This window comes from Mus musculus, chromosome 1, assembly GCF_000001635.26.
Source record: "Mus musculus strain C57BL/6J chromosome 1, GRCm38.p6 C57BL/6J".
In the NCBI taxonomy this organism is placed as follows: Eukaryota; Metazoa; Chordata; class Mammalia; order Rodentia; family Muridae; genus Mus; species Mus musculus.
The window spans coordinates 8,793,174-8,806,351 of NC_000067.6; the positions used below are offsets into that span (position 1 = coordinate 8,793,174).

The 13,178-nt window shown below is 37.4% G+C and overlaps 1 protein-coding gene across 10 annotated transcripts in view; it reads right to left on the reverse strand.

Annotated features, from left to right (window-relative positions):
* Positions 1-13,178, reverse strand: part of Sntg1 (syntrophin, gamma 1) — a 941,919-nt gene that overhangs the window by 433,435 nt on the left and 495,306 nt on the right. For all 10 annotated transcript variants that reach the window (XR_001778003.2, XM_006495573.4, XM_017312321.2 and 7 more), the window contains one exon: positions 10,744-10,797. Coding sequence is in view for 8 of the 10 variants with exons in the window: in XM_006495573.4 (XP_006495636.1) it covers positions 10,744-10,770 (27 nt within the window). In the remaining 2 variants the exon portion in view is untranslated. The remainder of the gene's footprint in view (positions 1-10,743; positions 10,798-13,178) is intronic.

Genomic DNA, 13,178 nt, shown 5'->3' on the forward strand with positions numbered 1-13,178 from the left:
TGTACAAAGCTCAAGTCTAAGTGGATCAAAGACCTCCACATAAAAGCAGAGACACTGAAATTAATAGAAAAGAAAGTGGGGAAAAGCCTCGAAGATATGGGCACAGGGGAAAAATTCCTAAACAGAAGAGCAATGGCTTGTGCTGTAAGATCAAGAATTGACAAAGGGGACCTCATAAAATTGCAAAGCTTCTGTAAGGCAAAACACACTGTCAATAAGACAAAAAGGCCACCAACAGATTGGTAAAGGATTTTTACCAATCCTAAATCTGATAGGGGACTAATATCCAATATGTTCAAAGAGCGCAAGAAGCTGGACTCTAGAAATTCAAATAACCCCATTAAAAATGGGGTACAGAGCTAAACAAAGAATTCTCAACTGAGGAATACTGAATGGCAGAGAAGCACCTGAAAAAAATGTTCAATATCCTTAATCATCAGGGAAATGCAAATCAAAACAACCTTGAGATTCAACCTCACACCAGTCAGAATGGTGACAGCAGATGCTGGCAAGGATGTAGAGAAAGAGGAACACTCCTCTACTGCTGGTGGGATTGCAAGCTTGTACAACCACTCTGGAAGTCAGTCTGGAGGTTCCTCAGAAAATTGGACATAATATTACCAGAAGACCCAGCAATACCTCTCCTGGGCATATACCCAGAAGAAGTTCCAACTGGTAATAAGAACACATGCTGCACTATGTTTATAGCAGCCTTATTTATAATAGCCAGAAGCTGAAAAGAACACAGATGTCCCTCAACATAACAATGGATACAGAAATTGTGGTACATTTACACAACGGAGTACTACTCAGCTATTAAAAACAATGGATTTATGAAATTCTTGGACAAGTGGATGTATCTGGAGGATATTATCCTTAGTGAGGTAACCCAATCACAAAAGAAGTCATTAGATATGCCCTCACTGATAAGTGGATATTAAGCCATAAACATAGAACACCCAAGATACAATTTGCAAAACACAAGAAAATCACGAAGAGGGAAACCAATGGGTAGATACTTCATTCCTCCTTAGAATAGGGAACAAAATACCCATGAAAGGAGTTACAGAGACAAAAGTTGGAGCTAAGATGAAAGGATTGACTATCCAGAGACTACCCCACCTGGGGAACCATCCCATAATCAGCCTCCAAAAGCAGATACAATTGCATATGCCAGAAAGAATTTGCTGAAGGGCCCCTGTTATAGCGGTCTCATATGAGGCTATGCCAGTGCCTGGCGAATACAGAAGTGGATGCTCACAGTCATCTATAAGATGGAACACAGGGCCCCCAATAGAGAAATCACCCAAGGAGCTGAAGAGGTCTGCAACCCTATCAGTCGAACAACAATATGAACTAACCAGTACCTCCAGAGCTCATATCTCTAGCTGCGTTTGTAGCAGAAGATGGCCTAGTCGGCCATCACAGGGAAGAGAGGCTCCCTTGGTATTGCAAACTTTATATGCCCCAGTACAGTGGAATGCCAGGGCCAAGAGTGGAGTGGGTGGGTAGGGGAGCAGGGTGGAGGGAGGGTATAGATAACTTTGGGGATAGCATTTGAAATGTATATAAAGAAGATATCTAAAAAAAAAGAAAAAGAAAAAGAAAAAAAGAAAGAAAGGAAAGGAAAGGAAAGGAAAGGAAAGGAAAGGAAAGGAAAGGAAAAGAAAAGAAAAGAAAAGAAAAGAAAAGAAAAGAAAAGAAAAGAAAAGAAAAGAAAAGAAAAGTCAGGTTTTATCCTAATGAGCTTGTTATTCTAATTATTTGTCTTACTTCCCATGTGGCTTTTAATATATATATATATATATATATATTGTTTTCTATACTTAATGTTTTGATTATTATATCTCATGGAAATTTTCTATTCTTGTGTATCTGGAGTTATGTCTGCTTTTTTATACCATGATAGGCACCTTTTTCTTTAGGTTGAGAAGACATTCTACAATTAGAAATTGTATTTTCTTTGCTTTTGACCTGCGTTTCTTCTCCCTCCTATGAGAATTTTTGATCTGATCCTACAGAGAATTATTCAGCAAGTGGTTGGTATCTGAGAGCCCACAGAGGATGTCTAAATAGAACCAGCAAGGAGCAAGACCTGAATGCTACTTCATGAGAACTACATTTATGGTATCAGAAGTACCAAGCAAGTTTCTAAATGAAAGAGACAACCAACAGTTCTACCCAGCAATGATATCTATGAAAGACATTAATAACCAACATAAGACAACAATCCTAGCGGTATAGTAAGAGCACACATACTTTGGCAGTAACCAATAGGTCTCTAATAAGATTTATCACCTACTCAAAAGAAAAAGAGTGTCCATGACTGGGACTGAAAATCTAGTTGACCGCTAAGTGTTAGCTAGGTCATGATTATTAGGGGAGAATAAACCAACCACTAATTGATAAAACCAGCATAATCTCTAAATCAATCTAAACGCATTTGTCCTTATACACATAGAGAAGTGTGGTCTTCACCAGTTGTCAAAGAAATTTCCCTTTGTATCAGATGGAAATCTATACATGAAACCACAACCAATCAAAATGCAGAATTTGAAAGCCAAATTCCAAATGATCAGTCTACAAAACATTCCCATACCTAAGGCACAAGGAACACTGTGGAAGACGAGATAGACAGAATATATGTGCCGAAAAATCAGAACCTTTGCCGTGAGACTGTGATTGTATCTCTTTGCAATAACAGAAGCTATACCCATAATGTCTCATCAACACAATTGTTCAAACATGAGTTGAACAAGGACACGAATGACCATGTCAAACTGCATAGAGAAAATCTCAGGAAGCCTCAAACCTACGCAAAGAATTACAGGATAACCGAGTAAACCTAGTAGTGGAAGTGGGAGTGGTAGCCCTCCCAGGAAAGAGCACACCAATTGTTTGTCCAGTAAAAATGGTCAGTCCTCAAAACAAACATGCAGCTAATATCAAAGGGTCTTTACAGGTTGTACTTAGGAATTATATGTATATACAAATATACATGCTGTATCAATTAGTTTTTAAAAAAAGGAATCATGACTATAAAGAATTTGGAGGAAAGGGAAGAGAGAAATTTTATAATTAAATCATGATCAAAAACATAAATGAAAAAAGAGAAATCAATATTCATTACTTAAAGTGCTTTTAAACAGAAACTATCTAATCAAATTTCTTCAATTTCTTTACAAGCCTTGGCTTCCATTTCCATCCTTTATTTTTTACAATTTATTTATTTTGCATCTATGAATGTTCTCCACACGTGTATGTCTGTTTATTACTTGAGTGCCTAGTATCTGAAGAAGTCAGAGGAATGTACTGACTATACTAGAATAGAGCTGAGGGTGATTTGAAATTACCATGTAGGTACTAGAAACTAAACCACTGGACTTTCAATTGCTGAAATATCACTCCAATCTCACTTGGTAACATTACAGATCTCATGGACATCAGCATTTGTTTTTACACTCATTTCTTATTAACAGTCAATTGTAAATAGACCTTGTTTACTATATCTTAGATTCTAATGTATTTTACAACAATATAATCCCTTAAAGGAGATTTAAACTTATTGTAAGGCGTTCCAAGTTACATGTTATGACATTGTATTTAACTGAATAATTAAACAACACTTAGTGTCTCGTAGAAATGATTTCCTCAAAGACAAAGTAATTGCTATATTGATTATTTTTATGGTTTCTGGATACATAAATGCTGGAAGCCTATAAATTTCAAAGAATGTCTTTGAGACATCTTCGTAGATTCGAAAATCTTCAGATATGTTGTTATTTCACAGTTATGTGTTCCTGCAGATTCAGACAGATATGATAAACTCATTGTTCCATGCTAGGCAAGAATATAGTGTTCTAAAACTAGTGTACTAGTCTAAAGTTGTTCAGCATCCCATAGCCCTTATTGCAATGAGAAAATAAAGGCAGCCATGGAATCAGGAGTACGGTGGTCATAATAATGCCTCATAATTAAAAAAATTCATTTACACATTAACTAGAATCTAGCAATTATCCCAGACAAAGACAGCAAAACTGTTTATCTCATGATATAAAAATACCTATGTCAGGAATCACTAATTGAAAGTCTCAGCCAGGAAAAGATATTCTTCCTGAGACCACCTTTGTTTATCAGGGGCTATGGTTGGTTGTTTGGTTCTTAGAGCTTCCCAAGGAAGTTTCTTCTGATTGAGGTGTCAGATCTGCTGCTCTATTATATTATTTATTCTTTTATTCTACTCTTGCTTTCTTACTAAATAAATGTACTCATTCAAAATCAAGGACAAATCTCTGTAGAGAATGTCATATATATTGACAATATCCACTATCTACTCTGGCAGACATGAATACCCACAACATAACAGGAAAAGTAAAAAGAAAAAAGAAAAAAAAGCAAGATTGTATCACTAAAATAACATTAGGCACAGTTGCACTGGCTAGTTTTGTGTCAACTTGACACAGCTGGGGTTATCACAGAGAAAGGAGCTTCAGTTGAGGAAATGCCTCCATGAGATCCAACTCTAAGGCATTTTCTCAATTAGTGATCAAGGGGGAAAGGCCCCTTGTGGATGGGACCATCGCTGGGCTGGTAGTCTTAGGTTCTATAAGAGAGCAGGCTGAGCAAGCCAGGGGAGGCAAGCCAGTAAAGAACATCCCTCCATGGCCTCTGCGTCAGCTCCTGCTTTCTGACCTGCTTGAATTCCAGTCCTGCATCCTTTGGTGATCAACAGCAGTATAGAAATGTAAGCCAAATAAACCCCTTCCTCCCCAACTTGCTTCTTGGTCATGATGTTTGTGCAGGAATAGAAACCCTGACTAAGACAAATTGGTACCAGCAGAGTGGGGTATTCCTGTGACAATCTGACCATGTTTTGGGGAGGACTGTGGAAGGACTTTGGTAACTTTGGGCTTGAAGATCCATCCGTTGTTAAGAGCTCTGTCAGATGTCGTGTAGGAGCTTGGAAGATAATGTTGAGAACACTGCAGAAGATGGAGCTCTGGTGTGTGAAATTTCAGAGGGAAAATTAAAGACTCTTTTCAGGGCCATTGCTGTTTTGATTGTGAAGATTCTGTAGTTCTGGTTATCTGGGGCTGAAGAATCATCTGTGATTAACAAGATACCAGAACTACTAAAGCAAAAACTTTGCATTACTGGGACTATTGATGCTGGTTAACTGGAGCTAAGAAATTAGCGGTGATTAAGAAGAGACCAGCATCATTGAGGTGACATCTTCTGGGAAGTATTTTCTGAGAGCACAGTGGCTGCGTTCCAGATATAGCCAAAGTTGTACCTTGTGCTGTGGCTGGACTTGGTAATGTGTAAGGGTCACCCAGGTGGTACTGGTTTTGAAGGCATGAAGGAGTTGAGCAGAGCAGCGGAGGCTTGGCACTGTGAGAGGCCATGGAAGGCCATTGGTGAAAGTGCAGCCTCAGTTGCAATTGATGGCCCAGGACTGAAGGGGTCATGCAGTGTTTTGGAGATGCCAGTACCATGAGATGACCACCAAGAGCAGCAGCAGCAGTGGAGTACAGGCATCTGGAGCCTAGATGACCCGTGTGCTACAAAGGGCATGGCTGGAGAAGTGACCCAAGCCCTTGGAGGAGCCCAGAAGATCGTAAGTTGGATCCCAGACATTGGACGGTTGGAGATTGATTTTTGCTTTTGATTGTGACTGTGCCCTGATATTTTCCCTCTTGAAGGAAGAAACTGTTTTAGTGGAGCCCACAGTTAAGAGACTTTTAATTGTAAAAAGACTTTGGATTTTAAAACAGATGGATATTTTAAAGAGATTGAAATTTTAAGAATATGTAAAGACTGTGGGACTTTTAAAGTTATTTAGATCTTGGGGATGAATAAGAATGTAAGGGTTGAGGCTTACTAGTGATGTGTTTGTGTGTCAAGTTGACAAGGGGTCAATTGCACTGGCTAGTTTTGTGTCAACTTGACACAGCTGGGGTTATCACAGAGAAAGGAGCTTCAGTTGAGGAAATGCCTCCATGAGATCCAACTCTAAGGCATTTTCTCAATTAGTGATCAAGGGGGAAAGGCCCCTTGTGGGTGGGACCATCTCTGGGCTGGTAGTCTTAGGTTCTATAAGAGAGCAAGCTGAGCAAGCCAGGGGAGGCAAGCCAGTAAAGAACATCCCTCCATGGCCTCTGCGTCAGCTCCTGCTTTCTGACCTGCTTGAATTCCAGTCCTGCATCCTTTGGTGATCAACAGCAGTATGGAAATGTAAGCCGAATAAACCCCTTCCTCCCCAACTTGCTTCTTGGTCATGATGTTTGTGCAGGAATAGAAACCCTGACTAAGACACACAGTTTTACAATTAGAGATGCTAACAGCATATCCACACCTCTCTTCCTGCTTCTCCAGATCCAATCCGATGAATCTCATCCTTATCTCTGTAACAAAAACCAACTAACCAACAAAACAAACAAAAAGTCTCTAGAAGTCTCCCTCTAGAAGTTTTCCTTTCTGTACTGAAAGGACATTGCAGTTCTTAACATCTCTGCTCCAAACACAAGTGCACACAAGTTTGTAAAAGAAATACTACTACTGTTTAAATCACATACTAACCCTCACACACTGATAATGGGAGGTTTCAATATACCACTCTCATAAATGGAGAAAAACTAAACAGAGAAATGCAGGAGCTAACACATTTTATAAACCAAATGGACCTCAAAGGTATTTATAGAAAATTTTAGCACCCCACAAAAACTATACCTTCTTCTCTACACCTTAGAGAACATTTCCCCAAAATTGACCACATACTCAGACACAAAGCATGTCTGAACAGTTACAAACAACAACAAAAAGACAGAATTTCTTGGAGTCTATCAGATCACAAGGGTTAAAAACTCTCAATCAAAAACAACAGAACCAACACAAAGCTTACAGAGAAACAGAAAAATCCTCTATTGCATGAAAAGGGGTCAATACAGAAGAAATTAAAGACTGTCTAGAATTCAGTGACATAAATACACAATATATCAAAACTTATAGGACACCATGAGAGCAGTTCTAAGAGTCACATTGTAGCATTAAGTGCCTACATTAAAAAAAAAATAAATAGGAAGGAAGGAAGGAAGGAAGGAAGGAAGGAAGGAAGGAAGGAAGGAAGTTAGAGCTGAAGAGATTCCGTAATAGCAAATTAACTGCACACCTGAAAGCTTTAAAACAAATAAAGGTAATCACACGTAAGAGGAGTCAATGTCAAGAAATAATCAAACTCAGGGCTAAAATAAATAAAATAAGCACAAAGAAAACAATACAAAAATAAATGAAAGAGTTGGTTCTTTGAGAAAATCAACAAGGTAGAAAAACTCTTATGAAAATTAACTAAAAGGCAGAGAGAGAGAATATCCAACAAAATGAAAAGTTAAACAGATAAAATATATAGATACCCTGTATAAATAGACATCAATAAAATGCAAGGAATCATGAGGACATACTTTAAATACAAGGACGGACCAGGAGGAGAGGTAACATTTCAGATGTAAATAAATAAAAATAACTGATCAATAAAAAAACAGATAACAACAACAACATGAACGTACTTCACTATAGTGGTTTGAATATGCTTGGCACAAGAAGTGGCACTATTAGGAGGTGTGACCTTGTTAGAGTAGGTGTAGCTTTGTTGGAGGAGGTATGTCACTGTGGGGGTGAGACCCAGCTCCTAGCTGCCTGAAAGCCAGTCTCCTGTTTGCCTTCGGAACAAGATGTACAATTCTCCAATGCCATGCCTTCCTGCATGCTGCAATGTTTCCCACCATTATGATAATGGACTGAACCTCAGAACCAGTAAGCCAGACCCAATTAAATGTCCTTAAGAGTTGTTTTGGGAAAAAAAAAAAAAAAAAAAAAAAAAGAGTTGTGTTGGTCATGGTGTCTCTTCACAGCAATGAAAACCCTAAGTAAGACATTTACCATATAGGAAATATCTAAAAGAAACATAATATTTTTGACAGGTACCACTTATCAAAATTAAATCAAGATCAGATCAGATAAGAAATTGAAACACAAGCATGACCCCTAGTGAAATAGTAGTAATCATTAAATATCTCCTAACCTAATTTATAAATGGAGTACTGATTTAAATAAAAAAATCTCAAAAGGGGACATTCATACAGCCAATAAACTTTTTAAAAATGCTCAACACCCCTACCCACCAGGAAAATGCAAATCAAAACTACTTTGAGATGCTATCTTACATCTGTCTGAATATTTAACATCAGTAACACAAGGGAAAGCTCATGTTGGTAATGCTCTGAAATAATAAGAGTACTCCTCCATTGCTGATGAGTGCAAATTTGTGTAGCCTCCATGGGAATCAATTGTGTGGCTCGTTAAAAAGTTATAAATTGATCCACCTCAAGATCCAGCTATATATAGTACTCTTATACATACACTCAAAGGATTCTTCATTCTACCTCAGAAATACTTGCTCAACCATGTTAATTGCTGCTGTATTCATAATATCCAGAAACTGAAAACAATCTTACTAGAAGAATGGATAAATAGGTGCTCTATTTACAAACTGGATTATTACTCAGCTCTTAAACACAAAGTCACCCTAAAATTTGCAGGCAAATAGATAGAACTAAAAAAAAAAAATCATCCTATGTTAGTTAGCAGAGTCCCAGACATATAAGTATTTAATATATTCAAATATATGTACATATTAGCCATTAGGTAACCAACCTAAAAATCCCAGAAAGGTTGGGTATAGAGGCAGTGTCTAGTTGGGTACTTTTGGTCTCTCTGGGAGGAAAAAATAAAATAGGTTTTGTGAGACAAAAAACAGAGGATCATGTGGGGAGCAGTAAGGAACACAAGCTTGAAGGAGGGAATATAGACAGAGAAGCTAGAAATGGAGTCACTTGAGGAATGGTATAAAACTTTAGTGCAGTGTAAACTTCCTAGTATATTTTAAGGTGACTTTAGGGAGATCTCCTAGTAATGGGAGAGACAAAGTTCCAAACACACATCTCTTGTCACCAAACAAGGCTTCCAGTACAATTACTGGGGTGCATTCAGTTGAGATCTTGGCTATGGTGGTTCCATGGAAGTCTCCAAATAACCCTCATGGCTGCCAACTCATTTTGCAAATAGACAGTGGGATCCCATTGCAGAAGACAGCACTCACAAGTCATTGAACATGGATAAGTCAAGATTGTGCCTACATGGATTCTTCCCCCAATATGTTCTAGTGTCTATAGTATATTCAGATATTCTGCAGACTATCAAAAGAAGAAATACAAACACTGATAATCTGTTCTGCCTGCAAATATGCTAGGGCAATAATGGTGGCACAGAGCATGGGGAATAGCCAATCAATATCTTATTTGATTTAAAACTTGTTTTGGTTTTTTGGTAGTACCTCATATTTTATTTTATCATGTTTTGTTATCTCTTAGAAGCCTGTTCTTTTCAAATAATAGAAAGGGATTGAATTAAAGGCAAGAGGAGGTATATAAGAACTGGGAGGAGTAAAGGGAGAGGAAACTGTGATGAGGAATAAGAAAATAATCTATTTTTCAATTTGAAAGGTAAAATATAAATCTCATAGAATGTCTTATATATATTTTTGAATATTACTTCAATAAGTAAAATGTATGACCTGCAGGTGCTGAGTTTAAAACATGAATAAACCACATACCTTGACCTTAGAGTTTTCTCTGCATCAAATGAAACTGGTTTGTAAACCATTTTAGGCCAATTCCAATAACTAACTGGAAGTATCAGAGGGTATATGTTTTTGTGAAATGTTATTCTTTTTAAAGTTTTGAAAATAAAACAAAGCACAAAGATTTTATAGTAAAATCAACATAACCAGTTTCAGAAAAACCTCACCCTTTTATTTTTTCACTATTTGTTAGAATGTTCTAATCAGATATAGTCATAATTTCATTATAGGTCAATATAAATTGCTTCCTAGAAACTGATGCAAGAGATTAAAGTTTGAGTCATGTAAAATATAAAAGGTCAGTATTCAAAGTATTTAAGAAGTGATTAATACTAGGTATGATTGATTTTAACACTAACACAGATGCTGAGTTATAACTGTGTCTTTTTGGGGGGGAGATATATTCACTTGATAGCATAAAATACTTGAAATTCTTAGGCAAATGCAAAATATATCTATCTATGAACATTTGCATTTTACCTGAAAAATTAAAACAAATAGTGTTTTGAATGCATCATAGATAATAAGAAAAAAAAGATGTTCTTTTGTACTAAGATATATTGCTATATTCCTCAAGGCCCAAATCCATGTATTATGGAAGTACATACTTGAAAGAACTCTCATATGCTGAGAGTTCACTATAACTCAAACCAAAGTTTAAGGACAGGGCTGCTACAAATTTTCATTGCTTTAAATATCTACATAGGATTCAGATCATGAAATCCCAACAAATTAGTGATGATAGGAAGCACAAGTTCGAAATATGTATGTGCAAACAGCATCTTCCAATATCTTCCTCCTGTGCCACCATGCAATATGTCATTTATGGGTAAAAGCAGTTCTGTTATGCTCACATACTCCAGAAAGTGTTAAGATCCAAGGCTTCTAAATGACCTTGGGTTTCTATCCTTAAGGAATAAAATGTACTTTGGTGGTAATGAGCCCTCCACTCGTTATCTGAAAAAGGCAGTGTTTCATGTCTGTAGATTCTGGCCAGGTGTTTCCTAGTTACCATCTGTATGTAAGAAGTAGAAAATCATTTGACCTACCTCCTCACAGGTAGTTCTGAAATCCATGTGCTGTGGCACTGTGAAGGATGTGGTCTGTAAAGACAGAAAGAAGGATTGTTACAAGTATCACGGAGGTCAATGCAGAACACCACGGGGACAGCGCGAGAAACCAAAACACTGCTGTGGGAAAACAGGACAGTCAGTTAGAAGAAACAGAACAATAGAGGAAAGAAGACTTAAAAAATGTTCTACTCAAGCTTTGGGGAGGCATAGACAGCTTCGATCGTCTAGAATGTCATTGGAGACACTCCAGGCCTCTCCACCTGTCTTTGTACAGGCTGATTTGCCATGTGACTTAGCCTCTTTCTTCGGTTCTTCCTCAGTTGTACCATTTGTTTTGAACCCTGACTTTCTAGGAGGGATGATTTCAAAGAGTTTAATTAAATATTGCCTGTCATCTAGTTATCTCTTGAATGAAAAGTTAAATAATCTTACTCTTTTTAATTGAAAAGCTACATGCATGAATAATTCTCTTTGAAACTTAAATATTTATTCACAAACATTATGATAAAATAAAGTGAGTTACCCATTAGTTTACATAAAAATAAGATCATTGAAAACAGAAGTAACTGTATAACTAAATGGTGAAGAGATTTAAATGCATAGAATGTTTTTTAAATATCAAAGTAGATGGATTAGGCTAATGAGACATCTCATTCGGTTTTTTCCATTAATTCATTTATTCACTTTACATTCTGGTTGCAGCCCCCATTCTCCTCTGAATTCCTGCTTCAAAGACCCTCTTGTCATGCCCTTCTCCCCTCTCTGAGAATGGGGAGGCCCTCCTGGCTACTAACCCACCCAGGAATTTCATGTCAATGTAGAACTAGGCACTGCCTCTCCCACTGAAGCCAGACAAGATGACCCAGTTAGGGAAACAGGATCCATAGGCAGACAACAGAGTCAGGGACAGCCCGAATAATATTTCAAATTTTTTATTTTAGCATGTTAACACAAAAGCCAAGCACTAACAGAAAATAGCATCTTTATACATATTTAAGCAAAATAATATCCAGCTAAGCACAATGATTACATAAAGAAAACTTCAGAGAATAGTATATAGTTTTCCAAATAGAAAAACATGCTGCCCCAAAATACCTATTTTTGAAACAGTAAAGATATTTCTCCTGTGTCCCAGTTTGTTATATGAGATCAAGGAATGCTTGATCAAGTAAGTGCATAAAATTCATGTGGGAAGAGCTTTAACTGTCAGAGATTGTTGGCTCCAACAGAATTAAAACTGGCATTTTTTTCAGTAGAAGCTGAATATTTCATGTAACATATAAAGAATGCATGATATGTTTTTGTGGATTGTAAAACTAATTTTATTTCACTAAAATGCAGAAAATGACTGCTTGCCATACATTTACACAACAAATCATTGGTAACCTTATGATGAAAGGGCTTTCCTGTCTATACAAGAAAGAAAACATGCATTGATCACAGACGCGAGAAGAGAAGCAAACAGACCTGACATCAATCCATTACTTATATGAAAATAAGAAGAAGGGGGGAGGGGGAGGGGGATCAGGAAGAGGGAGGGGGAGCAGGGAGAGGGAGGGGCAAGGGGAGGGGGAGGAGGGAGGGGAAGGAGGGGAAAGGAGAAGGGGGAAGGAGAAGAGAAGGAGAAATGCAGCATTTCTCTCCAGCTTTGGAAAGGTAGAGATAGGCAAGGCAGATCCTTGGCATGCCCTAGCAAGCCAGGCTAGCCAAGTGTGTAAGGTCTAGCTCAGATTGAAACAATGTCTCAAAAAATAAGCTGGAGAACAGTTGAGTAAATAACCTAGCATTGACCTCTAGCCTATGTGAACACATATACAGAAGTGCACCACCACGAGCACACATATAACAAGTAAATGAAGATAAGAAACATCAATATTAATGTTTTGCTGCTAATAGTTGATGTTAAGCAATAATCTAAATCAAACCTCATATTGAGATTCATGTACTGAATGTAACTTTAGCATATTCATTTTAAGTTGTGTTATTTCATAACAATTTGCATTTAAACAAAGGCTCTGCCTATTTGCCTTTACAATTTTTATCATATTTTGTTTTTCATTATATTTATTATTTAAAACATAGGAATGAAGGCTCTGTTTCAGCACCATCTTGACATCTCCATGTTCAATATAGGTGCTGTCTTCAGTCATGGAGTTTTGCAGTAAGTTTCTATAGTCATGACAATAGCCTGGATTGCTTGAAGATTACCAAGAGGCCCTTTTGTCCAACATCTCAATTAGATGTAACTAAATCCTGGTATTTGAAGCTTTGATTGGTGATAAGAGATGGCCAGCTGAAATTCTGTTTCCCTCGTTATTTGGCAATTTCATTTAATTACATATAAAATGTTCTTCGGTGGTAATTAGCCCTTCATTCATTCTCTGGGAAAAGCAGTGTTTCATGTTCATAGA